Source organism: Impatiens glandulifera, chromosome 5, assembly GCF_907164915.1.
Source record: "Impatiens glandulifera chromosome 5, dImpGla2.1, whole genome shotgun sequence".
Lineage (NCBI taxonomy): Eukaryota > Viridiplantae > Streptophyta > Magnoliopsida > Ericales > Balsaminaceae > Impatiens > Impatiens glandulifera.
Window position 1 is genome coordinate 38,353,941 of NC_061866.1, and position 25,829 is coordinate 38,379,769.

Below are 25,829 nucleotides of genomic sequence, written 5' to 3' on the forward strand. Positions count from 1 at the left end.
AAAATTACAATTAAGAGGCGAGTTAAAAAAAAAAATTTTAACTAGTGTAATTTATATCTAAACCTTTTAGACTCTCAAAATCTCTTAAAATTTAGTGAAGACTACTTCTCTATTCCTATAACATACAACTTGCTTTTTTAAATATGAAAAAAATAGAGATGTCAAAATCAAAGAGCCCATACAATAGATTACAAACTTCTTTTTAATTTAAAATATTTTCAGTGAAAATAATAGAACGTTTTAGAATTAATTTTTTTAAGCTACTATTACTATTATAATTATATATATATATATATATATAATTTTATCTAGAATTAATTTTATTAAGCTATTAAGCTACTGTTACTATTATAATTATAAATATATATTACTTAATATACAAAATTTTCTATGTATTTACTAAGTTTATTTTGAAAGCTAATAAAATACAAAATGAATCTTAAATTCAAGAATACTATAATCATAATTTTGAAAACTATGAAGTTTAAAATTTATTTCATAAATTTTTTAATTTAGTTCAATATCACTATTATTTAAGATTAGTGGAAATATATAGTTACCCTTCCTTCAAAAAAAGAGTTAGAATTGTTTTTTGAAACATTAACACTCCTATATTAATAGTTTTGATTTTTAAATATTTTTCCTTCCCTTTATTTATTTTAAAATTATAACTATTCTTTATTTTATTTTATATCTTACATATATTTAATTAATTTTAAATATAAAATAACTTTAAAGTATAGGTATTAATTCTTCAAGGGAATAATTGGACCCATTTGAAACATATTCAATATATGTTTAAGTTTCAAGATTTGAATCATATTCAAAATATATATTTTTGATTATTTCTTTGTCTAAGTTTATTTTCTTAATGTATTTTTATTTGGATATAATAAAAACTTAAATAGAACATATTTATATTTGATGAAGATAAATTAAGATTTTGGACTTTCTCTTTGTTAGCATGAGATGGTGATTGCCTTTCTATATATCTCCAATATCCAATGCATTTTTGGTTTATGAAATAATCATTAGTGTTGAAAATTCTAACAAACCATACATATTATTTATTTTGCCTTTTGGAATAGAAATTATGTAGCCGATATCATTATTAAATTTAAAAATAAAATAAAATAAAAAGTAAAGATTACATGGAAAACTTAGAAATAACTAAATCACCAAGGGTACATTCCATCCATGTTTCACCTATGTCATTTTTTCCCCCACATCTTCCTCCTTCAAATCTACATGAAACATAAGACAAATTAGATACACAAATTGACTTACATAATAAAACATGTTAAGAATACTTTGAAAAATAAAAATGATTCTAAGAGAGTTATATATACGTTTATTTAGGGCAGTCAATGATAGGGTTGATAACAGTTTTAAGATGACAAATAGAAGGAAGAGTCATTGCATTCAACACGTTAAACTTGTACTCCCCGGAAAGTACGAGGTCCCTAAGACACTCGCAAACGGTTACACGGTCTTTCTTGTGGTGACCAGCTCTCCTATCTAGACTTTGGACCGCTGGACAACATGTTGGGGCTACGAAAGCCGGTCCTTTAGCTGTTAAGTATGGGAGGCATGGTTTGATTCTCGAAACCACATTGTGACAGGTAAGATGGCCATCAATGCATCCTACCATTGTCCCGACAATGGTTGCGAGAAATAAGAAAGCCAAAACATTGTTGCTGGCCATTACTTCTTGAGATTCAAAGAATTTAGTTTTTGGAATAGCAAGTGATGAGTCTTTTGGTTTCCTCTTAGATATATTTATAGTGATATTAGCGCAAGAATATCCTTTATAAAATTTAAGGAAAAATATCTGCATATTTCATTTATGGAATTTAAGTTGATTTTTAATAATTACAATATATCTATATAATGTTTGGTAATATTTTAAATAGAAATTTCATTACAAATTTACAATACATTAATGTTATTTGGTAAATTAATATTATATTAGTTATAGACCCTTAAAGAATTATGCTGAGAATATATATTAGCATTTTGCATTTATGGAATTTTAAGTGATTTTTAATAATTACTATATATTTATAAAATGTTTGGTAATACATTAAAAAAAAATGGTAATTTCATTAAAGTAAATTAATCTCCAAATATATTTTACAGCATTAGATAAATTTTCATTAATTCATATCTAATGTGAAGATCACAAATATCTATGGTGAAATTAATCTACAAATAATTGGTAAATGATTTATTTTGATACATATATATGATATATTGTAGAGTTAATATATATCTTAGATATGAATAATACACAATTAAGTAAGTTAATATTTACAAAATGAAAATAGGTTGTGTAGCTTTTATAAAATGAGTGGAAAAATCTTATACTTTTTTTATACGAAATAGTAGTCTTTCAATTAATTAATAGATATATTTTATAAGCTTAAGATAGTTGAATTGCTAAAAGTAATTTATAAAACGTCTTAGGAAAGTTATCTTGAGTTATCTTGAAGCTGGTATAAGTATAAAATTTTATTAGAGGTGAGATGTATGTATACATAGACATATTCGGGATACAGGGTTAGTGCGGGCTTACAAAAATTACAAAAATTCACGTGGGTTTAAAATATAATTAGAAAATTTTGAATAAAATAAATGAATAAAGATATATTTTATTATTTTTTAATAATTAGATAAACAAATCAGTAAATTATATTAAAAATATTTTAAAAATTATGAGTTAATGTTATATTTTACCCTAAAGAAGAATTATTCTTTATCGGCTACATAAATCTGCCCTTCATGCATATACTATGCAATAGCTTATTTTCATAATATTTATGTTTTATTTCAATTTTTTTTATTCTTCATCTAGTTTCATTTTATTTATTTTTTAATGTAAACTTAATCATTACTTAATTGATATTATTAGGTGATAAATTAATTAATCATTTTCTTACATACACTCACACTTCATGATAATTGATAAAAAAAAAAATAACTAAAAATATATTCACCCTAAATTCACACTTTTGTTATAAACATTCACCCAAAATTCACATTTGTTATGTAAGTCTTCAAAAACTGAGTCGAGTTGGGTGATGTCATCTAAGTAATAGTATAAGATCCTCTATTTCTTAGATAGTCACATTAAAATAAATAGAGAAAGATGGTCCATTAATGTTATTATGGTTATATAAGTTCTATGTTTGTTATGAAGTATAAGAATGTAGATATAGTATATCTATAATAAATTAGATTTGTTATTTAGTTTATTATTAATTATATCTACAGAATTATTTAGGTATAATTTATACTTTCAAATGGGTATAATATTCTAACTATTTTGACTTGTTACAAGTATATATATGGTTTAATATTTCACTTCTATCCTTTAGTTTTATAATTATTAAAATTTTAATTTCTTTATTATATTTAAAATATAATAATAATAATATAAATTATAACTAAATACTTATTTATATTTAACTATGTTTAATTTTCTAATTTAAATAATAATAATAATAATAAATACGTAATTACTTATTTTTATTTTTAATTAATTTTTATATATTTTATTTATCTCTATAAACAAAAACATATATTTTTAAGTATAAAAAATTAAATGTGAAAAATTTATATATAATTAAATATAATAATTATTTTAAAAAATAATAGTCATATATAAAATTAATTTATAAAATAAAATTGTATTTATAATTAGTCATATATAAAATTATGAATAAATGATATTTATAATTAATTATATAAATTAATGATATTATTATTAATTAATACAACTTATATCTATATAATTTATTTTTGAAACTAATTTATAATTATACTATTCTAATTTCAAGTATTATTTTATAAAATTATTATTATTAATATTTATTTTATACAAACAATTAATATTTTTATACATATACAAATATTTATAATAATACATAAATTTAAAAAATTATTATTAAATATTAATTCATATATAAATAAATTTTATTTATATTATTATCTAAGTTAAATTATAAGAAATTATATGTAAAATAATGCAAACTATATTATTTATATTAAAAATGCATTTATATGATAATTATATATTATTTTTGCATTAATTTTAATATAACTAATAATATAAAATACCTAAGATAAATATTAGAATAAAAAAAAAAAATTATACAAATATAAGAGTAAAATAGTCTTTTAAACTTTGTATTAATTTCTTATACCACTAACAAAATACAAAATAATAAAACTTATATAATTTATACATATTTTATACTCTACCAAACAATAATAACCTATATAATTTATATCTCGTAATACCTACTTACAATTTATACTTATATAACTAATAATATATATATATATATATATATATATATATATATATATATATATATAAAAGAAAATTAATATAATATAATAATATAATATTGACATTATCATAAATATTATGATAATATTTTATCGATATATTATTTTATATTATAACATCTCATCTCAATTCGCGGTACAACAACAATAAGCATCGAGAATTTGTGAGTTAGAAAACGCAAGCGCGAGTTTAAGTACGCTTTTGTAAATATAACGGCAATTCATATCATTAAATAATTAATGTAACTAAACAATTTTATAGGCAGCAGCAGAAAAAAAAAATCATCATTCTTAATCTTCATCTCTTCGTTCATTTCTGTTCTGCCAAATTCATTGATCATCCACCCGGAAAACAACTCTTCTTCGATTTAGACCAACCAAAATCAACAACCCATAACAACCAAACCAAAACCAATCAAGCCAAACTTCACAAACTCCTTCAAAAAACAACCAAAATTCAACTCCTTATTCTCAACCAAACAACCAAAATTAAAACCAATTAAACCAAGTTTCACAAACTCTTCCAAAACCCAAACCAAATTCAACTATCTATTTCACCAAAATAACCAAAATCAAGACCAATCAAATAAAGTTTCACAAACTCCTCCAAACAAAACAAAACAAACCAAACCAAATCAAATCAAACCAAAGCAAGTTATAAAAAACTCAATGTCTTAGTACATATGAATTTAATATTATTTCAATTAATACTTCTAATTCTTAAATTAACTTTATCCTTATCCCTTAATTAAAATAACTTTATATAATTTTTTATTTCCTTAATTTTAATGTTTATCTCTCTAAAATAAACAATAAGTTTCTTTAATCATAATTGTATAAGAATATATTAATAAATTATTTTAGAGAGATAATAGTTGACTTTAATATTTATTTAATCAATTAGAATTTAAACTCTGTAACCAAATTTATTTTTTTATAATTGTTTTTCTAACTTTTTTTTATTTTCATTGAATTGTCCTATTTAATTCATGTTATATGTTTTTTTTATTTAAAAGTTTAAATTTTGGTTTCTTAACTGCTTTTGTATTTTAATGTTTTTGTGTGCAAATTTCTTTAACAAATTTTCTTTTTCAAATCAAGTTCTTTTATGTTTTGTAAGCATAAATATGTTTTTGGATTAGAAGATCAATAGTAGCGCGGGTCACTTTTATGAACTAAAATTGTTTCTTTTCTTTTACATTCTTTTTAACTTTTTTTTTCCGTAAATAGTGCTCGTCTCATTTATTGTCAAACTTCTCTTTAGTAATAGTTACGAAATTTCTTCTGGATTGAGTATGCTCAATTGGGTGATGTCCATTTTTGTAAGTTACTTGATAGATTGAAGGTAAGTAAATAAGTAAATGTTGATTCACCATCTATATTATTATCATGTGAATTGTTTGTAAGGAGAGGAGTAATAAAAGATCTTTTGAGAACAAGAACTCTTATCCTATTCTTCTTATGATCAATTGATGGATAATCTACTTATCATTCTATTTGGGAGATGTTTGATATCCTTCTTTGATCATGGGTTTCTTTAGGAATTTTTTGAAATAGAAAAAATAAGTTATTTGAGATTAATTATAAAAAAAAATAGGAATTATCCGAGAAAGAAAAATTAACCTATGTTAGTTTAATAGAAAATTGGTTAATTTTGATCTTATTCTTATAAATTGAATATTTATTTTACAAAGTGTTGTACCCATGATCATCTAGATAAGATTTCACAGTTACAAGTATCTTTCATATGCATTTTGGTAGCTTTCATGTGAGTGAGTATGTGACACATCACGGTCAAGTAGTCAACTGGCAAAGTATTAATTATAAGATTGGATTAATATAAATTGAGATTTTTTTTGTATTAGTTGTAGTAATTACGACTTTCAATAACACAAATATGTTTTTTATTTATTTTATATTTGACATTTACTTTAGTTGTTCACGAGAGAAACTGTTATATTTGTTGATGTTCATTAAAAAGAAGTTGTTTAATTATCTATTAATAAAATTCTAAATTTCATCTAAAAATGTGTTACAAAAAATTGCAACTTAAAAACACATTCACCGCTCATTATGTCTTTAGCTAATAAATTTATGTATATTATACTTTTAAATTCTCCTTCTTCTTTAAAATATTGTTGATATTTTTTTACAAATTTTTAAAAAAAATTGCAACTTAAAAACACATTCACCACTCATTATGTTTAACATTTCCTAAGACAAAATCAAAACATCACTTGGATGGAAGCTAAGTTATCAATTTAAAAAAAATGTAAAATAATTTTGAAGAGGTTGTTTGGTTCTCATCAAGAGTGTTTTGACCTCTATTCTTACTTCTATGATGTCTTTATTCGTTATCCCCAAGAGTGTGGCGGTGAAATTGAAGAAAATTTTGTATAAATTCCTTTGGGTCGTCTAATTCCTCTTTTGGCCATTTGGTTAGTTGAGATAAGGTTAAGAGATATAAGTATTAGGGTCTGGATATTCGGGATCTTGTTTCTTTTAACAAAATCATTCTCTCAAAATTATACGGTAGAGTTGAATCTAAGTCGAATAGTTTTTTAGCGTCGTTGATTAGATATAAATATAGTTAGGAATGGTTTGGTTGGTTCACCAAAAAGTTTAATCGCCCTTTGGACGGTAACATTTAGAATGGAATATATTATTTATAAAAGAGTTATTACGAGCAATTCAGATTCACCTTGGGAACAGAACCTCAATTAGCTTTTGGGATGATGCCCCGTACATGGTTAAATGTCTCGCTTTGACATTTTCTGAGTTTGCTTTTGGAGTGATGTTCATGGTTGAATTTTGAAGGATGACATATGTATGAAAAAAAGTTAGTAGGATTAGTCGTTGTCGGATGTATTTTATAGAGGTTGAATCGGCGTCTTACATTTTTTTGCATCATCGTGGGATAACGAGTATTTGAAGTCTTTTTTGGAATATAATTGAAATATAGTGGGTGATGCACAAGTTCTCGGTAGTTGTTGGAAGGTTTGAATCGAGACAATAGATATAGCGTAACTAAATCAACTAGTGTGTATAATCTATAAAGTCATTATTATGGCACTCTTTGAGATTCATTATGGAAAGTTTGTGGAGTTGTTTGAGGAGTTCATCCCTTTTTTCAAGACATTGGTGGACGTTAATTTTTTATTTTATTTATTTTTTATTTTTTTCCTATTGTCTACTACCTATGTTTTTCCCTGATCCATGTCATAAACGGTTTTCATTTTTTTAATATTTTAACCCTTTTAAAAAAAAAATCTTAAATAACAAGAATCTTACTTTACAAGACAAAAAAATTCATATTTGATTTTCATTATAAAAAGATGCTCCAATTTAAAGAGGTAATGCCAGTTAGCCATCTCAAGAATTAAATCCGGCTAAAAAATAAAAATAAAAGTTTTACATATTGAAATAAAACAAAAATGATGAGTTAGATGTAACTGTGGATCCTTGTGAATGTTATATTCTTACCATTATACAATATTGATAAGAAATCGAAAATTAAGTCAATAATTTCATTGCACTTTTTGGAAAAAAAATATTAAAATTATTTCTCTCATATTATTATGTTTTTACCGTTACTTAAAATGATTATTCATTTTATAATATCATTATATAACATGGTAACAAACAAAATAGTTTGATGCAACATTATATCAACCAATGTAAAAATGATAATCTTCGTGGTTAATTCTCTTTGGAGAAGATAAAAGTTATTAACCTATATTAAAATATGCAAAAGAATCACACATAGGTATTAATAGGAATTTTAGAGTGCATAGGTGAATAAAAATAATTTTGTTATTATTTTTTATTTAACTTCTTATATTTTATATTAAATTGAAAATATATAATATTTTTTATTATATTTAAAAAAACATGCATTTAGTTTAGTTTGTTATATTTATTGTGCTTATAGGTTCAAACTTTGCTAGGTATGTTTTAGAAAAAAAGAATAAAGGGCCTGGGAAGGTGTAGTACTAAACGGGCTGGCTTGCCTAACTGGGCCTTATCACATAAGCAACTTTAAGAACTATATATTATATAAACAATCGCTTAAATAATATAAAAAAATCATTATGAATACAAATCATTGAAACAATCTATCTAAGAAATGCCATTATTATTTTTCTCAGGTTTTATTTTCATTTTTTTTTGTTTAGATTTTATTAAAAAATTATAGGTCAATTAGAGATTTTTCTAAATTGATGAAAATGTTTTTTTATTTAAAATTTAAATTTAGTAAAAAATATAAAAATATTTTAATTAATAAATAATGTGATTTAATAATAAAATAATATTAATATGATAAAAAAAATCTACAAACTTAATGATCAAACATGCTCCTTATCTAGTTCATTTTGAATTTTGATAGAATGTTTTAAAATCTTTTTTTATAATAATATTATTATTCTAATAATTAAATCGCTTCATTTATTAATTAAAATTAAAATATATTTTTATTATCTTAAAATTTTAAATAAAAAAAAAATGTTTTATAAATTTATCTTATAAAATTAATAAATAACCTGACTTTTTATTAAACAATATTCTTTTACGGAAAAAATTCTTAAATCTTAAAACTCAATATCAAACAAGCTCCTAATTGGTTTTTAGCTTATTTGCTAAGATTTAATAGTCATGCTATACGAAGATTAGGACATTTTATGGTTAAAATGATTTTATATAATTTTTGTTATAAAAATTTTGAGAGTAAAATTTTTTATTTAAGACATCGTTTTTTAGATGAAGCATTATTAATGATAAAATTCTAACAAATGATGTGTATAAAAAAATTAAATTATGGCTAATCGTTATCGTATATGTCACGAAAAAATTGAATCAACAACTTACTTATTTTTGCATTGTTGATTGGTGACTAGTATTTAGAGTATTTTATGAAGTATTATTGAGATTTATTGGGTGATGCTCGAGTCTTTAGATAATTTCTAACTAAAAAGTATGAATTGATGCGACTGACATGATAGAACTACATATTTGGGTTACCATCTCAATTATAAACTATTATTATTATGACGATTTATTAAATTCGTTCAGAAAATTTAGAAAATTCTATTAGGGAGTAATGTTTTCTTGAGAATTTACGATATCGATAACTTATTGAGTAATTTTTTTTTTTAATGTAATTTTTTGTTGTTGTATTTAAACGATTTTTTTTCTATTTATAATATATATATATAAATTTTTTAAATAATAAAATACAAAATTTAATAGTATTAAATATATTTTTTATATTTGTTTTCCAAGATTAAATTCTATTTATTCACAATTAATTAACATCAACCGAGGATAGAAGTTCATATCTGGTTAGTCCTGTAGTTGTCCAGAAATTGAATAAATATTATTATTATTGGATAGATAAAATTGCACACTTCCCAATTTTCGAGTCTAAGCACTTTTTCCATCTATTTATACATCTCTAGATCAAATTTAACAACTTGATATCTGCTGCTTCTTCTTCTTCTTCTTCAATAATTGTTTGGAATCGGCGGCGACATGGAATCAAGTATGTTGATCAATCAACGCATATCCAGAATCGCCGCTCATCTTAATCCTCCAAATCTCCAGGTACCCAATTATCCATTTCTCAATTAGAAGCTTTAGTAGGCGATTATCATCCTGAGAATAAGAATTAGGTGGTAATCTATCTATACACAGAGTGGGTCCTAAGAAATGTCTGTTTTTTCATTGTGTATATTTGTTCTCACTCAATCTTGAAGAAGATGGAAGAGAGTTCTGGATTGGGTCGAGTTTTCTGCAGGGCAAAAGGTGCTGCTCCTGGTTTCAAGGTGGCGATTTTGGGTGCTGCTGGAGGAATTGGGCAATCATTGTCTTTGTTAATGAAGATAAATCCATTGGTTTCTGTTCTTCACCTCTATGATGTTGTTAATGTTCCTGGTGTAACTTCAGATATAAGTCACATGGACACTAGTGCTGTGGTAATATTTCTCTTTTCCCTTTTGCTTTCCCTTGCTACCATTCTCATTCACGTTTTTCAGATTGTTGGTTTGTTTTCATTCATGATTCCTGATTTGGGTATTTGGGTATCATCAGGTTCGTGGTTTTTTAGGACAAGCACAATTGGAAGATGCTCTGACGGGTATGGATCTGGTCATTATTCCTGCTGGAGTTCCTAGGAAACCAGGAATGACAAGGGATGATTTGTTTAACATAAATGCTGGAATTGTTAAGACTCTTTGTGAAGGAATCGCCAAGTGCTGCCCGCGAGCCATAGTTAATGTGATCAGTAATCCTGTAAACTCAACTGTTCCTATTGCTGCCGAGGTTTTCAAGAAAGCTGGCACATATGATCCTAAACGACTACTTGGAGTAACCATGCTTGATGTAGTCAGAGCCAATACTTTTGTGGTATGATAATTTTTGGGAGTTTACTAGAGTAATTAAACATTGAACTTGACATAACTTTACATATGATCAAATAGGGGAAATGTGACCACCTCAACATTAGGGTTATGGTCAAATACCAATCAACTCCCAAACTGAAAAACCAAATTAGACAAGTTCATATCTCATTTTTCTTCCATTACTAACTCTGAATCAACTTTATGATTCATGTCACTGCTCATGTTACTCCTTGCCCATCACATTAATTGAAATATGGAGCTAACATTACTTTAGAATGCCAAGCTTTGTTTTGGAAAGACTTTTAGCTGAATAACTTGGTCCTTGTTTGATTGTTCGGATAAAATGACTAAATTATCTTTAGTATTTAATATTCTAAAGTGTTATAAGTAAGGCTATTTTAGTCGATGATTTGAGCAATGAAATTGAAAATGTGATGTTTGATGGGATGGTGAATTATTAACCACTTGCTCTGAATCAATCTTAAAATCCTCATCACTAAGCTTGTTTCTCCTTGTCCTTCTTATTTGTCCATCTCATTGAATTATGTACTGTTTTATGGAGCCAAGATTGCTTTAGACTGCCAGCTTTGTTTTGAACAGACTTTTGTTGGATAACTTGGGCCTTGTTTGATCTTGGATGATTTGATATATATATATTTGTTTGGTGTAGAAGTGGTTTATTTGGACAAATGACCAAATATTCTTAGTATTTAATACTTTAAGATGTTATCAAAATAATAATGTTAGGGTATTTTAATATTTTTAGTTGATGATATGAATTATGAAATTGAAAAAATGATGTTTGATGGGATTGTCAATGGTGGATTCCACATCAAACAAGCTCTTAGAACTATATTTTAAGATGCTTTCAATGTGTTCATATTACCTTTTCTATTTGCACTAACTACTTTATGTGTATAATTATATAGGCAGAAGTGTTAGGACTTGATCCCAGGGATGTTAATGTGCCAGTTGTAGGAGGTCATGCTGGAATTACAATTTTGCCTCTTCTCTCTCAGGTTCTTCAAAACCTCTAATCAATAATCATAGCTTATGAGAAAAGATGAAAGCTTTACCAAATTGGTTTTGATACAGGTTAAGCCTCCATGTTCTTTTACTCAATCAGAGATTGAATACTTGACCAACCGTATACAAAACGGTGGAACTGAAGTTGTAGAGGTAATCGCAGGTTGATCGAATCAGATTTCATCAATTTTATATGCAATTTTGTAACAGTTTTTTTTATACGGATTTTGCTTCAGGCAAAAGCTGGGGCTGGATCGGCTACATTATCAATGGTAAGTAAAGTTATAGATTTATGTAAAGTAACTAGCTAAGGCTTTTTGCTCTACTTGATTTGAGTTAAAATGGAACAATCAGGCATATGCTGCTGCTAAGTTTGGTGATGCATGCTTAAGGGGGTTGAGAGGCGATGCGAGTGTGGTTGAATGTGCTTTCGTAGATTCTCAGGCATGTTTGGTTTTCAGTTTAACTCCTTTTTGATGGTAATGGTATCGGTTTGATGATGATGATGATGGGGTGGTGGTGTTACAGGTGACTGAGCTTTCTTTCTTTGCGTCGAAAGTAAGGCTTGGGAGGAATGGAATTGATGAGATATACTCTCTCGGACCGTTGAATGATTACGAAAGGTTGGTTAATAAGATTCTTTATATTTTGTTTTGTTTATTCATCAAACTGTTGCATTTTTGTTGTTTTGTTTCCTGAAGTATTGAAAATTGCTGAAATTAATGTAATAAAGAGACAAAAGGGTGGTCTGATTAGTTTGTTCTTAACAGGGCCGGCTTGGAGAAGGTGAAGAAAGAGTTAGAGGGAAGCATTCAGAAAGGAGTTTCTTTTATTAGGAAATGAAATCCCCCCCCTTCCAAAATAGCAGCATTTGGTTGGATTTTAGTAATTGTTTGTTTTTTAGTGTTTGAAGATCACTTTGGGTGAATGGGAATAAAATGTTGTGTGTCAGTTTATGAAATGAAATAAAATTTCCAAAAGAGGTTGAGACAAGACAAGACTTAGTTGACCCTCCTTTTATTTCCCTCAAATGGATTTAAAATGAAATGTTACATTTTTTTTAGAGTTCTTATGGGTTGTTTTGATAAAAAAAAAAAAATGGGTTATTAGTAACTTGTTTAAGATAAATTATTAAAATAAAAAAATTATTTAAAATTAAAATAAGGAATTCCAAGAGTTTGTTTCATATGGGTTATTTGCAATTTTGATGAAAAATGAGATATTTGGGTTTTAATTTGTTAAATTATTATATTGTTTCTTTATTTAAAATTTAATTTTTATTAAAATAAAATAAAAATATTTTAATATTTAGTAGATTAAACAGAATTTATAAAAATAAAGGTCAGACAAATTTATAAAAAAAATTTAAAGAAAAAAACTCAACCTAAAATTTTGATCTTGTTTGTATTACTTTCGGTATTGAATTGAATATCCTTTTAGAATATTGATATACCAAATTTTTTATGAGTTTGAAGGTTAGATTGAACTAATTTGGTTGATTATAATTATTTAGTAATTACAAATTCTTAACATCTTTATTAAAGTTATATTCAATTTCACCACCACAAAGTATTAGTTATTACTAACTGACATTTCTTAAAGGGAATAAAAAATACTAAAAGTTATTGTCAAAGTAACAATCAAATCCCTTATTGAGCCCGACAGAATTGTAAATTGTAAAATAAAATAATACTTTAAAACTGGGACCTCAAAACATTTTTTTATATAAAAAATTAAAACTATATCTATTTTCATTAGGTTAGCTAATATAGTAAAAATCTTACCCAAATAAGTAAAATGAGTGTAGACCATTCAAAACATTTTAAAACTATAAACCATAATTTTCTTTAAGAAAAAAGAAATGAAAAATGACCATATTTTTTATACTTTCCTAGAAATAAAAAGTTATAACACATTTTTCCTATATTACTAGTTTATACAACTTGAGGTCCTATGGACAAAAAGATAATATTTTTTTAAATATTATCTTTTTGTCCCTAACTATGAGAGGTCCGTAATTGGGACCTCGTCTCGCCTTTTTTCTAAACTCAATTTGAGGTAAAACATTGTCGAAAATCATTGAAAATCTTTCTCACCTACACTATGTTCATCTCATCAACGCCCCTTCAACATTTCGACCACTCGTCTCATGCAAGGCCTATCTCTAGGCAAAGCCGAGGTGCATCCAAGAGCCACTTTGAGGACCATTTCAATCTCCTCATATTCATTGTCCGACGAAAGTGTCATCCTCTTATCCACTAGCCACCCCAAGTCTAGATCTCCCGAAGATAACATCGCGCCTTCTCTAACCCACTTCACGATATCCTTATTCTCCCCAAATAACTCGTTTGGTTTTCTCCCGCTAATTAATTCTATCAAAACTACACCAAAACTGTACACGTCGCTCTTCTCGTTCACGTTCAATGTATATGCATACTCTATAAATAAGATTGAACGATAAAGATTAGATATTTGGTTATTTTAGATTTAATTCTCAAATAACAAACCTGGAGCAATGTAGCCGCAAGAGCCTACAACACGAGACATCTGCTTCTCTTCATCGGTGTTGCGACGAACCGTCTTGGCGAGGCCGAAGTCAGCCAACTTCGGCCTGAAATATTCGTCTAGCAATATGTTATTCGACTTAACATCTCTATGAATAATCCCCGGTAAGCAATCGTGATGTAGATACGAAAGACCTTGCGCAGCCCCAATCGCTACCGAAAACCTCTCCGGCCAATTCAACACCATCTTCTCTCCATGCAAAACGTCCCATAAGCTTCCGTTTACCATGTATTCATACCCTAACAATCGAATATCCTCCCCTATACAACTAAACACCAATTTCACCACATTCCCGTGCCGAACTCTCCCAAGCATCTCAACTTCCGTTCGGAAAACCTCATCTGCATCCATGTCTAGGTTTCCGCCGCCGCGTAGCCTCTTTACCGCCAGGACCTGTCCTGTCCTCACCGGTAACCGATACACCTGACCAGAACCCCCTTCCCCTATGAGATTTCGTTCCGTCAATGATCCCAACACTTCCTCGACACTGAATTGAGCCCATTGGAATGAAGTGATCGTTAGAGAGGGCTTCAATTTGCGAAAGAGGAGTTTGAACAATTTGGACCTCACTAGATATAAAACTAATATGATGAGTATTATGGAGAAGGCTATCACAAGCCCCACCAAATGGGGTTTTAAGGGTTTGGATTTTTGTTGATTGCATTTGGGAAGTGGTTCTAGATTCTGACCGCAGAGACCCGGGTTCCCGGTTAGGCTTGAAGCAAAGAACTTGGAGTCGAAGCCGATGGGGACTTGTCCATTGAGCTTGTTATTAGAGAGATTGAACACATTGAGCTTCAACTTAGTCAGCTCCGGTGGAATCTTGCCGGAAAATGAGTTCCTGGAGAGATCCATGTAGTTTAGATACGGGAGAAGTCCGATTTCTCTTGGAATTTCGCCGTAGAAATCATTGTTAGAGATGTTCATCCAAACCAGCTTCTTCCAATTAATTATAGTAGTCGGAATCTCACCTGTTAATCTGTTCTCTTCCAGATCAAGATTCTCTATGTTTATCCAATTAGTAATGCAAGCAGGTAATACTCCAGAGATTTGATTTCTACTCATATCGACATCTACAAGCTTCGATAAATTACAGATTTCAGGCGGAAGCTGGCCGGAAAATCTGTTACCGGCAATCAACATCGTGGTTAAGCCGTTGGCGACGGAAAATTGTGGTGGAATTGTTCCTTCGAAACCATTGTTTTCCAATTCAAGGAATTGAAAGCCAGGCAAGCTCCAGAAACCTAATGGTATGGGTCCTGATAGTTCATTGTTTTGGACGCGAACGTAGAAGAGAGAATCGCAATCGCCGAACGAGTCAGGAATTGGACCTGAGAATTTATTGTTAAACAGGACAAGTCTTGCGAGCTTCTTCCTCTTACAGAGATTCATCGGTATCGTACCTTCAAGTTCATTTCCGGAGACATCGATATCACTTAGGTCGGAGTTCTCACCTAATTTCGCCGGCAATACGCCTGTAAATTTGTTGTTGAATAGCTTTAGCATTGAGAGATTCGGATTCGAAGCGATAACATCGGGTATCTCGCCGGTGAAGTTGTTGTCAGTCAGACTGAGTGATTCCAGATGCAATTCGGCAAGAGTTAATGGTAATTTACCGGTGAAGTTGTTCTCGGAAATGTCTAATAGAAGCAGTGATGATAAATTGGAGAAAAAATCAGGCAATTCGCCAAACAGATTGTTCTTATAGAGCTCGACTTGTTCGATGTTTTTCAATCTGCTAAAACTCAATGGTATATCGCCAGTAAGATTGTTGACGGAAAGGTCGAGATTCTTCAATTGAACAAGATCGCCGATCGTATCCGGAATAACGCCGATTAGATTTGTCTGCGTAAGCCATAACCGTTCGAGATTCAGTAGTTTTCCGATGGATTGAGGAAGAGCGCTTGGAACGAAAGGATTGTACGCAAGTTCAAGCCGTGTCAGCTGAGAGAGATTAGTAAGGAACTCTGGAAAATAGCCACTAAGATTGTTAGCATAGAGACTAAGTACCTTAAGCGATGGTAACCGTCCAAAACTCCTCGGAATATCGCCGGAGAAGCTGTTGTAAGAGAGATCAAGCGTGGTTAAGTTCGAAAAGACGACGGAAAACTCTGGTAACTCTCCGATGAAGTAATTAGAGGATAGATTCATGAAATTGAGACTGTAGCAAAGAGAGAAGTAATCCGATGATAAACTGCCGTTGAAGCTATTATCTCCAATAGAGAGATTCTGAAGCGCGGTGATCCTGCAGAAATCGGCTGGAAAAGAGCCGGTAAGATTGAAACTGTCGAGGAAGATGGAGACAACGTCGTTTGTTTGCGGATTACATGTGATACCAGTCCAATCGCAGGGAGGATTGTTAGTAGAATAGGACCAATTTTTGAGACTGGCATCTGGATCAACGAGGCCGCCATTGATGACACGGAGAAGAAGAGCTGCGTCTTTCATTGAAGATCTTACATGGAAGAGAGTAGAGAGTAAGAGTAAAACGGTTAATAAAGTTGCAGAGGATTTTGAGTTTCTCATTTGGTTGTTAATGGCGGTGGATTTTGAGTCTTCTTCTTCGTTTACTTATTTTCAAATATATGTCCACTTGAAAGAAGAAGAAGAAGGATTGCTTTTCCATTATTATTGCTTGGTCCTACTTGTTTTTTACGGAAAATTGGATGGGATAAAAAACGCCTAATAAAATTTGCGGAAATGATCACATCACTTGTGTTATGGCGAAAATAATCGCGTGCACGAAACCCTAATTCGTTGCGATGGTCACACGAGGACACATTCGACGAATTGAGTTTTATATTTTCGTCCCAAAATTGAGAAGTGATCATTTGTGCCATTTTTATTAGGTGTTTCTCTGATTAAGACTCATTTCATCAAATTCCCCGTTGACTATATTTACAACTTTGTCAAATTGTTTTTTAATCTAAAATAATCATTTTTAAATAAATAATTAATATTTTTTTCTATTTAATGCTTTATTTTAACTTTAACTGATATAAATAATACCTTTTATTTTGAGTCAAATCAAAAATTAATTACCCTTAATTGTTTTTCTCCTTTTTTAATTAATTCCCCATAAAATTCTAGAGATCTTTGTATTATAAGAAAACCTTACTATCCTAATTTATTTCTATTTTAGTTATATGTCTAATTGCTATTATTACACTCTTTTTATTTATTTAATTTTTCATGTTTCTCTTTTTTTCTTTATTCATTTTCACATTTAAAATATTTTCAAATAAACTAATAAAATTAGGACAATTGCGAATTGGGATTAATATTCAATATTATGCATTATGTATTTTATGATTTTTTTTATATTCGACTATATATATTCAATCATGCATATTCATGTATAAACTATTTTCAACTTTGTTATAAATCTAACAAAATAAACTTTAGCAATTAAAAAAAATTAAAACAAAGATGAAAAATCAGTAATATTAATAAGATTATTCAATTATTTAAATAAGTCATATATTCCTTGTTATTATTTGTTTTAATTATATCAAAATTCTATGTTCGAGATATTTTTCAATTTAAATTGATAAAATACTTGTGTGTTTCAAATCTATTTAAATTCTAGCCATCATTACTCGTTGAAATTCATCATAACAATATATAATTTGAGAGAAATGATTAAGAAATATAATTTAGAAAAAAGAATTTGAGAGAAAATGACGTGGCGTAATCTCATTCATTGAAAAAATAACAAATTTTCTCTCTCTTTTTACCATTTATCCTTTTCTCAGCCACTGAAGTGGTGACACTTCATTCCCTCCCCATTTCCTCTCCAGATTCTCTCCCCGTATCCCTCCTCATAATTTGAATGTTAGCGGGAAGGTGGAGTTGTAGTGTTTCATCATTCATTGTTTTGTTTTAAATGTGGGGAATTAAAGAAATTTGAATTGTGGATTTTAAAAATGGTAAGTTAATTCACTATATTAGTTCAAATTAGCATGTAGCCTGTGCATTTGCACGAGTAATGATATAAAAACCGAGAAAAAAAAATTACGGTGAAAATGTGATAGCATTTTTAATTTACTCTCACATATATATCCAAATTAACCACAACTCTCGACCCGACAATCGAGATATTTTGAAAATTAAGCATCATTATATATATATATATATATTAGTTAGTTAAAATGTAGAACTTATACTCGCCAATCCAGACACTTTATAAATTAAACATCATTATATATATACATAGATGAGTTAATTAAAAAGTTAAACTTATATTATTAAAACGTCCCGCGTTCATCAAATTTGATATTAAATTTAAAATATAAAGTCTTATTAACATAATTAGTTAAAAGGTTATACTTAGTTTTGTTAGGTTGCGAGTTCGAAACATACATATAACGTTTTTAATTTTATTTTTAATCGTTTATGGGCGGGTCAATCTACAATCCGACCAAAGTATCAATTTACTTTCATATATTTATTCAAATTAACCACAGTTCTCGACCCGACAATCCAGACACTTTAAAAATAAAGCATCATTATATATATAAAAATGTTTGTAACAAATTAAAATCACGGATTAAATTACTCTGGAATTATTCTTGATGTTTTACAAATATGAAAAACTAATATCATACCTTATCTACTTTACATAACAATATCAAACATACCTAAAAAATAATGAGAAAATATTGGTTATCTGTTTTCTAGAAGTCTCAAAACCCATTGCTTTTTTTTCCAATTGAAAACAACTTTAAATTAAAGTAATTAATCGCGTAAGAAAAAAGATATGGAGGAAAAACTAAAATACATCTCCCCAAAAGACAGTCTCAATTCTCAAAACTCAATATTTGTTATTACCCTTTAACTTATATCAGCTGTTGAAATCAACCATCTTACTTACATTCATGTCAAATTATGATACAAATTTTGATCCCAAAAAATATTTAAGATCTGAACTTGTTATAATATGTCATGCCCACCCTTTAACTATAATTTTGTTGGCCAATTTCAGATTTTCTCAAATAAAGAGTTAAATTGTAGATTCATCCATTTGATTTGACCAGATCGATTTGGTGAACCGATTAAAATTGACTAGTCAATAACAAAATCTTGTTACATACAAATTAATTAACTAAGTTCTATAGAGTGATTACATAAAAACCTCATCTGGGTGATTAATCTAAGGGTGTGTTTGATGAGGAGGTCCATGACAATTGGCATTGAATTACAATTCAATTCTTATGTTTAGGAAAATTATAGAATTATAATTCAATTTCAATTTCTATGTTTGTAAAATAAAATATCAGTTCAAAATGTTAACTTCTTAAATATGTTTTCACGTTTTGGCACGTTTAATATGTTTTTGACATGTTTAACACATTTAACACGATTTTGACATGTTAACCATCTTAACGCATTTTTTACACGTTTAACACGTTTTTGGCACGTTTAAACACGTTTTTGACATGTTTAACACATTTTCACACTTAAAACATATTTTCACACGTTTAACATATTTTTCACATTTTTGGTATGTTTACACACGTTTTTGACATTTTTAATACGTTAAACATTTTTTCACATGTTTTGACAAATTTAACACGTTTTTCACGTTTTTGACATCTCTAACACATTTTTCACACGTTTAACATTTTTTCACGTTTTTGGCACGTTAAACACGTTTTTGGCATATTTAACACGTTTAACACATTTTGGCATGTTTAACACATTTTCACGTTTAACACGTTTTTCACATATTTTTCACACGTTTAACACATTTTTCTCACGTTTTTCACATTTTGGCATGTTTAACACATTTTTCACATTTTTCACGTTTAACACGTTTTTCACATTTTAACACATTTTTCTCACGTTTTTCACGTTTTAGCATGTTTAACACATTTTCACGTTTAACATGTTTTCACATGTTTTTCACGTTTTTTGGAACATTTAACACGTTTTTCACGTTTTGACACGTTTCACACGTTTTGGCACGTTTAACACGTTTAACACGTTTTTGACATATTTAACACGGTTTTGACATTTTTAATACGTTTAACATGTTTTCCACATGTTTTGATAAGTGTAACACGTTTTTGGCACGTTTAACACATTTTTGACATGTTTAACACGTTTAACATGTTTTTCACACGTTTCACATGTTTTTGACACGTTTTACACAATTTTGGCACGTTTAACACATTTTTAACATGTTTAACACATTTTATGTACGTTTAACATATTTTGACAAGTTTAACACATTTTTGACACGTTAAACATGTTTTTCACGTTTTTGGCATGTTTAACACATTTTTGGCATATTTAACACGTTTTAAACATGTCACAAGTGTGTTAAACGGGCCAAAATGTATTAAACATGTCAAAATGTGGTAAATGTGCCAAAATTTATCAAATATGTTAAACGTGCCAACAACGTGAAAAACGTGTTAAACGTGTCAAAAACGTGTTTAATGTGCCAAAAACATGATAAACGTGTTTAACATGCCAAAAACATGATAAACGTGTTTAATGTGTTAAAAACGTGTTAAACATGTCAAAATGTGAAAACGTGTTAAACATATCAAAAATGTGTTAAACGTGCCAAATAAGTGGAAAATTTATTAAACGTGCCAAAATGTGTTAAACGTGTGAAAAACGTGTCAAAAATGTGTTTAATGTGTTAAAAATGTGTCAAACGTGTCAAAAACGTAAAAAACATGTGAAACGTGTCAACAACGTGTTAAACGTGCCAAAAACATGATAAACGTGTTTAATGTGTTAAAAACGTTTTAAACATGTTAAAAACATGAAAACGTGTTAAACGTGTTAAATATGTGAAAAACTTATTAAACGTACCAAAACATGTTAAACGTGTAAAAAATGTGGCAAACGTGTCAAAACGTAAAAAAACGTGTCAAAAATGTGTTAAAGGTGCCAAAAATATGATAAACATGTTTAATATGTTAAAAACGTATTAAATGTGTCAAAAACGTGAAAACTTGTTAAACATGTCAAAAACGTGTTAAACGTGTCATATATGTGAAAAACTTGTTAAATGTATCAAAACGTGCAAAATGTGCCAACATGTGAAAACGTGTTAAACGTGTCAAAAACGTGAAAATCGTGTTAAACGTGTCAAAAACGTGTTAAACGTGTCAAGGACGTGAAAAACGTGTTAAACGTGCCAAAAATGTGTTAAATGTGCCAAAAACGTGTTAAACGTGTGAAAATGTGTTACGTGACATAAATGTGATAAACGTATTTAATGTGTGAAAAACGTGTTAAACATGTCAAAAACGTGAAAAACGTGTTAATTTGGAATTATAATTCCGACCTAAAAAAATTAGAATTGAGAACTATTAAATTACACTATATTGAATTCCATTGGAATTCTAATTCCAATTCCAATTCTTAATATTAAAGTGTCTAACAAACATACGAATTGGAATTGGACCCTCCAATTCCAATGCCAATTCCAGGGTTATCAAACACACCCTAAGAGTTATACTATTTTTACCCTTTGTGTTTTTTTTATCGTAATATTTTTTTTGAGAATTAAAGGAGAATTAGCATGCTCCACAGCCATGGTCCGTCACTTAAACTCAAAACGAGTCGACTCTTACCACTAGACTACCTTCGTGGGGTTGAAATGGGACAACGAATTAAGTATGTAGTCCGTAAACACATAACCATTTAACTCGGCGCAGAACTTGTCGTTTGACGGGCTCGAACGTAGGAACTTAGGGTTAGTATCCACCTCTTATTGCCGCTAAGCTAGAAGAGAGAATAAAAATAGGACAATGAATTAGTATCCACCTTTTATTGTCGCAACATTTATTATTTATTACTGAAATAGTGAGGAAATCTTCGACCGAGAGAAAGTTTTCTTTTAATAAGAGTGACTTTTTAAAGACATTGCAATAAAGCCCTTCTTAAATGAAGAGATTGGTCACACCAATATGCTGCTAGTTTGCTTTGTTATAATTTTTAGGATCACTAGTATAATAAATAATTGTGCAAATGTCATATTTAATATAAGCCAAAATAATGTAAAATTAAGTTTATGGATTATGAGTGTATTTGTCATGAATATAAAGTGAGGATATCTAAGTGATATTTTTTATTTTATGAAGGGGCTAAATTAGAAATGATCTAACTATAACAGCTAACTTAATGTTGGTTATAGAGAAAAAATTATTGACGTACTCATCAAATTGGAAGAACTTGTTGAGAAAAGATCTAATCTAAACACACGATAAAAGAAAATATAAAGATAAAGTGGTAAAGAATAATAAAGAACACAAGATTTAACGAGGTTCATCCAACAATGCCTACATCCTCGAGAAGTCGTCCATTCTATTAATTTTCCATGGAATAATGGTCCAAGTAACCATATGTTACAATGTCTCTATTTATAGGAATACATCAAAAGCCAAAAGACTAAACTCCTACTCCTAAGCCCAATAAAGGCTTAAAGCCCAATTATAATATATAAACTCTAATTAAATATGAGCCCCAAACCTAAGAATCTCCACCTTGGGCGAATACCGCGTTTATTGAGATGTGATGAATAAATTACAATTTCAACAATCTTCACCTTGACGAATTTCAGTCCCTTAGGGAATACACGAGTCGTACCCATCAATCTCAACCATGACAAAAGTCAAGCCATCACAGAATAAGTGGGTTCAACTCTTCAATCTTCACATTTGCTCGAGCCATTATCAGATAACTTTTCGTCCTTCCACTTCCACTCAAGAGCCCTTAGAAGAATAACAATCTTCACCATCATGTATATCGCGTCATCAAAATGTTATGAGCCACACATCAATCTTCACTACTCGAGCCATTCACGAGATAAATCATTATACCTCTATTTCCGCTCAAAAGTCCCTTAGAAGATAAAATCATAGAGTTTATAATACCATATAATTTTGGCAACTACGCTACTTCAGCGAATAGAGACATTCAACATCTCTTCCCAATCTTTGTTCATACCCGTTGAAATATGCGGAAACTAGAATTAATAATTCTTTATTATGTCAAAATAATCTTTATTCTTTGTTTGCCACAAACTGAGTGTCTTATTTTTCAAGTCCAACAATCGATTAAAACCAATATACCGAATAGACCCAAGACGATGTTTCATCGTCTACTTTTTCAAAATCAGATATCTATAAAAAAACCGAGGACACCCAAAATGAACTTCCATTGTCTACTTCCTCAAAATAAAATACCGATTGAAATCTAGAAGACCCAAGACGAACTTTTATCGTCTACTTCATAATAAATAAATTAGGCTATCACGACATCTCTTTTCTCTAGCTCAAGATCTGACAAAGTATATGTCACCCATCTTGCCTTGAACGTTGCATACTTAACCAACTTGAACCTCATACTTCTCATTGAACAAATTAGCTTGCAATCTGCTAGTTTCTTGAATCTAAAAACGCCTAGAAATCCAAGAATATTATTTCAATATTCACCATCTATCTTCAATTGTCTTCACCAATGCTTCAAATGATCATCTATAGTTTATTCAAAAGAAATTGCGAATATCCTTCCATTTGAATTGATTAAACCTCTCATATAGCCCATTTTTTATGACTAGGAATCTCATTCAAGGTCTCAATCATCTCATTCGTCTAATATATAATCCACAATGTATAGACGTTAAGATAGAACAAAAAAATAACAAAATCATCACCTTCGAATTAACTGAGTTTCCCATCTAGCCTCTTTTTCATGACTAGGAATCCCACTCAAGTTTTTATTTATCTTCTCACATTAGAAGATAATGCAATAATTTCTTCTTGGCCGTTTGAGAGTTGCTCTAAAGATGTCTCCACCTCAACTTATAAGTGTCTTTCATTAGTCTTACAATTCCTCTTCCTGGTCGTTCATTCATATTATGTGTTAACTGGAATTTTGTCAATCCTTAATTACCCGTCAACTCAATGCAATCTTGCAATTTGACCTGAAGGATTACCCTGTCAATATATCGACAATGTTGTCATCGATAAACACTTTTTTGATAACAACTTTCCATACTCGATCATGTTTTTATCAAGTGTAAAGCACATAATCTCACCATTGTCTTCATCTTGATTAGCTCTTATAATATGATAAAAGGTCAAACAAAAAAGATACAAACTTTTTGGTCCCAAACAAGTCAAATAAAATTAAATTATGCAGACACTTTAAGCCCCAGAAAATAAACATCGAGACGTCCAAACCTTGATCCGACTGTTGAAAATGTAGAGGAATGAGTTACCAACCCTCTCGAAAAAATCTCAGCGCAATCGGACTCTGTTTGAACCTCCGATCGTCAATTTGATGAACCCTGCGCGACTGTAAGCGAAAATCTTCTGCTAGATTTTCTCTCTACCTCACTTTTAATTTTGACTTCTTCAATAACCGTTTTCTAAAGAAAAATCTCTCCAAACTTATTTTAGCTGAGAATTTTTCAAGTCAAAGCCCTCGACATAGTGAAATAATGTCACTCATGTATGCCAAGACAACAATCGGTTATAATAAAACCTCCAACTAATTTTCAACAAGCATGAAGATGTATCGTTTGTTCTCCACATTCTTCTAACCAAATTCTGCATAGAAAGAATATAACAAACCATATATAGATTAATGCACCCTCAACTCATACCTTAGAAATTATTGTTCTTGGTAGAACCCTTAAGTCATCAACACTCACTTGACAATATTGCACCAGCACTTACCGGGATTGCCAATCAAAACCTACTCACAATGTTTGATTCAAATCCAAATTCGGCCCTTATACACACATCAAAATCGCACTCTTGCAAACAAACATTAAAGCCACCCTCTTTAATCAGAAAACCCTTTACATGTTGCATTAACTCTCTTCCACAATCTGTAACATCAAATAAGAACTCCATCTTCTTTTTCAACTCCAATTTTCAATCTTCATATTGACGAATATCAAATCTCTTAGCAGATAAATCATAAATCTCAATCTTTGAGAAATTTAGTCAAATAAGCCTCAATACAAATCCAAGATCAAAGCTGACAAAACTTTGAGAATTTGATTAAAATCAAACAAGGCGTTACTTGTGAAAATTGGAATCATATAGGTCTTAAACCTATTTTGTGAAAATAAACCAGACTTAAATTAAAAGTCTTAGATGAAAAAATTTTAGTTGTTGACCGCTTTAAAGATTTTTGGCTTCTTTCTATATATTATATTATATTATATTATATTATATTATATTATATATGGAATATAAATGGAGATATATATATATTTTTTTCTTTTTTATATTTTAATAGACTATATGTCCTAAATTAAAATAAGTCAAAAGAATATATCTCATCTTCTTCATTCTGGTGGCGTTGCCTACACAACGACTTTTCGTCACCTGCACCCATTGGCGCCTTCGAGAAGAACAAAAGACCCATTGTCTTCTTCTATTTTCTTCTCAAGACATTGTTACTCAAAACTAAGAAATATTTTAACGACTGTTGACATCTTCTTAGCAA

The 25,829-nt window shown here is 29.2% G+C and overlaps 3 protein-coding genes across 4 annotated transcripts; 1 reads left to right on the forward strand and 2 right to left on the reverse strand.

Annotated features, from left to right (window-relative positions):
- Positions 1-1,351: 1,351 nt before the first annotated feature.
- On the reverse strand, positions 1,352-1,705 carry LOC124939306 (non-specific lipid-transfer protein 6-like). The gene has a single exon (XM_047479791.1). The coding sequence runs from the start codon at positions 1,703-1,705 to the stop codon at positions 1,352-1,354; it is 354 nt and encodes a 117-aa protein (XP_047335747.1).
- An 8,063-nt stretch (positions 1,706-9,768) lies between these two features.
- Positions 9,769-12,772, forward strand: LOC124939914 (malate dehydrogenase, glyoxysomal). 2 transcript variants are annotated; one of them, XM_047480375.1, is made up of 9 exons: positions 9,769-9,954; positions 10,107-10,325; positions 10,441-10,755; positions 11,681-11,770; positions 11,847-11,930; positions 12,014-12,049; positions 12,132-12,221; positions 12,306-12,400; positions 12,548-12,772. In XM_047480375.1, the coding sequence occupies exons 1-9, from the start codon at positions 9,883-9,885 to the stop codon at positions 12,618-12,620; spliced, it is 1,074 nt and encodes a 357-aa protein (XP_047336331.1). In that variant the 5' UTR covers positions 9,769-9,882; the 3' UTR covers positions 12,621-12,772. The 2 variants fall into 2 exon arrangements, with proteins under 2 accessions (XP_047336331.1, XP_047336332.1); XM_047480376.1 differs by having other exon boundaries at positions 9,770-9,954; positions 10,110-10,325.
- A 1,083-nt stretch (positions 12,773-13,855) lies between these two features.
- On the reverse strand, positions 13,856-16,901 carry LOC124940105 (LRR receptor-like serine/threonine-protein kinase HSL2). The gene is made up of 2 exons (XM_047480589.1): positions 14,285-16,901; positions 13,856-14,215 (listed from the first exon to the last, which is right to left on the reverse strand). The coding sequence occupies exons 1-2, from the start codon at positions 16,866-16,868 to the stop codon at positions 13,893-13,895; spliced, it is 2,907 nt and encodes a 968-aa protein (XP_047336545.1). The 5' UTR covers positions 16,869-16,901; the 3' UTR covers positions 13,856-13,892.
- Positions 16,902-25,829: the final 8,928 nt, after the last annotated feature.